A 2,041-nucleotide genomic window follows, 5' to 3' on the forward strand; every position below is an offset into this window, starting at 1 on the left:
GCTGCTGCAACCTGCGCCCTGCCTGCACCCTGCCTGCATCCTGCTGCTGCACTCTGCCCACACCCTGTCTGCACCCTGCCCACACCCTCTCCATGCCCTGCTCCTGCAGCCTGCTGCTGCATCCTGCACCCTCTCCATGCCCGTCCCCTCCCTGCCGGCACCCTGCCCATGCCCTCTTTGCACCCTGCCCACGCCCCGCTCCTGCAGCTTGCACCCTCTCCATGCCCTCCCCGTCCCCTGCCCTGCCCACACCCTGCCCGCACCCTGCCCATGCCCTACTTGCAGCCCGCCCACAACCTGCCTGCACCTTGCCTGTGCCCTGCTCCTTGCACCCTTGTCCTGCCTGCAACCTGCCCTCACCCAGGAGCCCGGGGTGGGGGGACACCCAGCCTGGCCCCCCGGGGCAAAGGACCCCAGTGGGGTGTACAGGGGTGAACCCAGCTCACCTGGGGCTGGAGCCCATAGCCAGGGTGCAAGCCTGCTCAGCCCACCTAACGAGGCAGCCCTAACGAGCTTTGCAGCCACTGCAATTGGCAGCTGCGTCCCCGTTGCATCCCCACAGCATCCTCACTGAATCCCCACTGCGTCCCAATTGCATCCCCACTGCAACGCCACTGTATCCCCACCGCATCCCCACTGAATCCCCATTGCATCCCCACTGCGTCCTCCCTGAATCCCTGCTGCAGACCTGTTGCATCCCCACTGCCTCTCCGTTGCATCCCCAGTGCACCCTCACTGCATTCCCACTGTATCCCCACTGCATCCTCACTTCATCCTCAGTTCATCCCCACTGCATCCTCACTGTATCCCCACTGCATCCCCAGTTCATCCCTGTTGCATCCCCACTGCATCCTCACTGTATCCCCACTGCATCCCCAGTTCATCCCCGTTGCATCCCCACTCTATCCCCACTGCATCCTCAGTTCATTCCTCTTGCATCCCCATTGCATCCTCAGTTCATCCCCCTTGCATTCCCACTGAACCCCTGCTGCGTCCTCACTGCATCCCTATTGCATCCCCATCATATCCCCCCTGCATCCGCACCACGTCCCCACTGCATCCCAGTTGCATCCCGCACCAGCCCAGCCACACACACGTGGCCGGCAGCAAGACCTCCCCGCCGCTAACCCCAAACCAACCTCCCCGTAGCCGGGGCCGTTCCCCGCTCGCCATGCCGGCACGGCACGGCAACGGAGCACGGCACAACCACCTCCCGGTGGCGATGCCACGCGGCCTCGGCACCGTGGGCGCTTTTTAAATTTACCTTTTCCTGCCAGGAGACTGTGACACAGGCTTTTAAAAATAGCATGTGCTGAGGCGAGGCGTTCGGGGTGGTGTTGCTAAGGGAGAAATTCAATTCAAATCTAGGGCTTCGCCTTCCCATGCTAACTACTACGGCGCGCTCCCAAAATTAGGGCAGGCAGGGGCTGCCTGCCTGCTGCCTGCCCGCGTGCTTTCACCTCCTGGGAAGAAAAATCCCTTCTCCATCCCGAATCGGCGCGGGGAAGGATGCTCGGAGCAGCATCCTTGTAAAAAAACGACCCGCTTTTGGCAGGGGGGGGGAGTTTAAGGGAGATTTCGGGGGGGTACCTAGTCGCCGTTGCGGAGGTCGCCGCCGCGGGTGCTGTTGGCGCACTCGGCGTCCTTGGTTTTCCGATCGATCTCACCCCCTTTGATCTTCTTGCGGGTCATATGGCCACGGAAACTAGCCTGGATCTTGGCGGCCGCCGCGTTGGCGTCGGGATCGTCCAAGGGGATGTCCAGGATGTCCTCGTCCAGCTTCGTGCAGGCTCCCTCCTGCCGGCGGCAACGAGAGGGTTACGGCCGGTGGCACCCCAAAACGGGCATCCCCGTGGCCGTTTAATCCGTTAAATAAGGTCCTAAATTAGGCCCTGTGTTAAAAATGAGGGTCCTTTGCTAAAAATTCAGGTTCTTTTTGCTAAAAATGAGGGTCCTTTGCTAAAAATTCAGGTTCTTTGCTAAAAATTCAGGTTCTTTGCTAAAAATGAGAGTCATTTGCTAAAAATTCAGGTCCTTCGCT

At 60.4% G+C, this 2,041-nt stretch overlaps 1 protein-coding gene across 1 annotated transcript; it reads right to left on the reverse strand.

The window, feature by feature from the left end:
- Window positions 1-1,578: 1,578 nt before the first annotated feature.
- NRGN (neurogranin (protein kinase C substrate, RC3)) lies at window positions 1,579-1,797 on the reverse strand (the record flags this gene model as incomplete). Its single annotated transcript, XM_009579578.1, has 1 exon — window positions 1,579-1,797. A coding segment is annotated over one exon (207 nt), but the record flags the coding sequence as incomplete, so codon positions are not given.
- Window positions 1,798-2,041: the final 244 nt, after the last annotated feature.

The sequence above is a fragment of the Fulmarus glacialis genome, unplaced genomic scaffold (genome assembly GCF_000690835.1).
Source record: "Fulmarus glacialis isolate BGI_N327 unplaced genomic scaffold, ASM69083v1 scaffold27150, whole genome shotgun sequence".
NCBI classification, from domain to species: Eukaryota; Metazoa; Chordata; class Aves; order Procellariiformes; family Procellariidae; genus Fulmarus; species Fulmarus glacialis.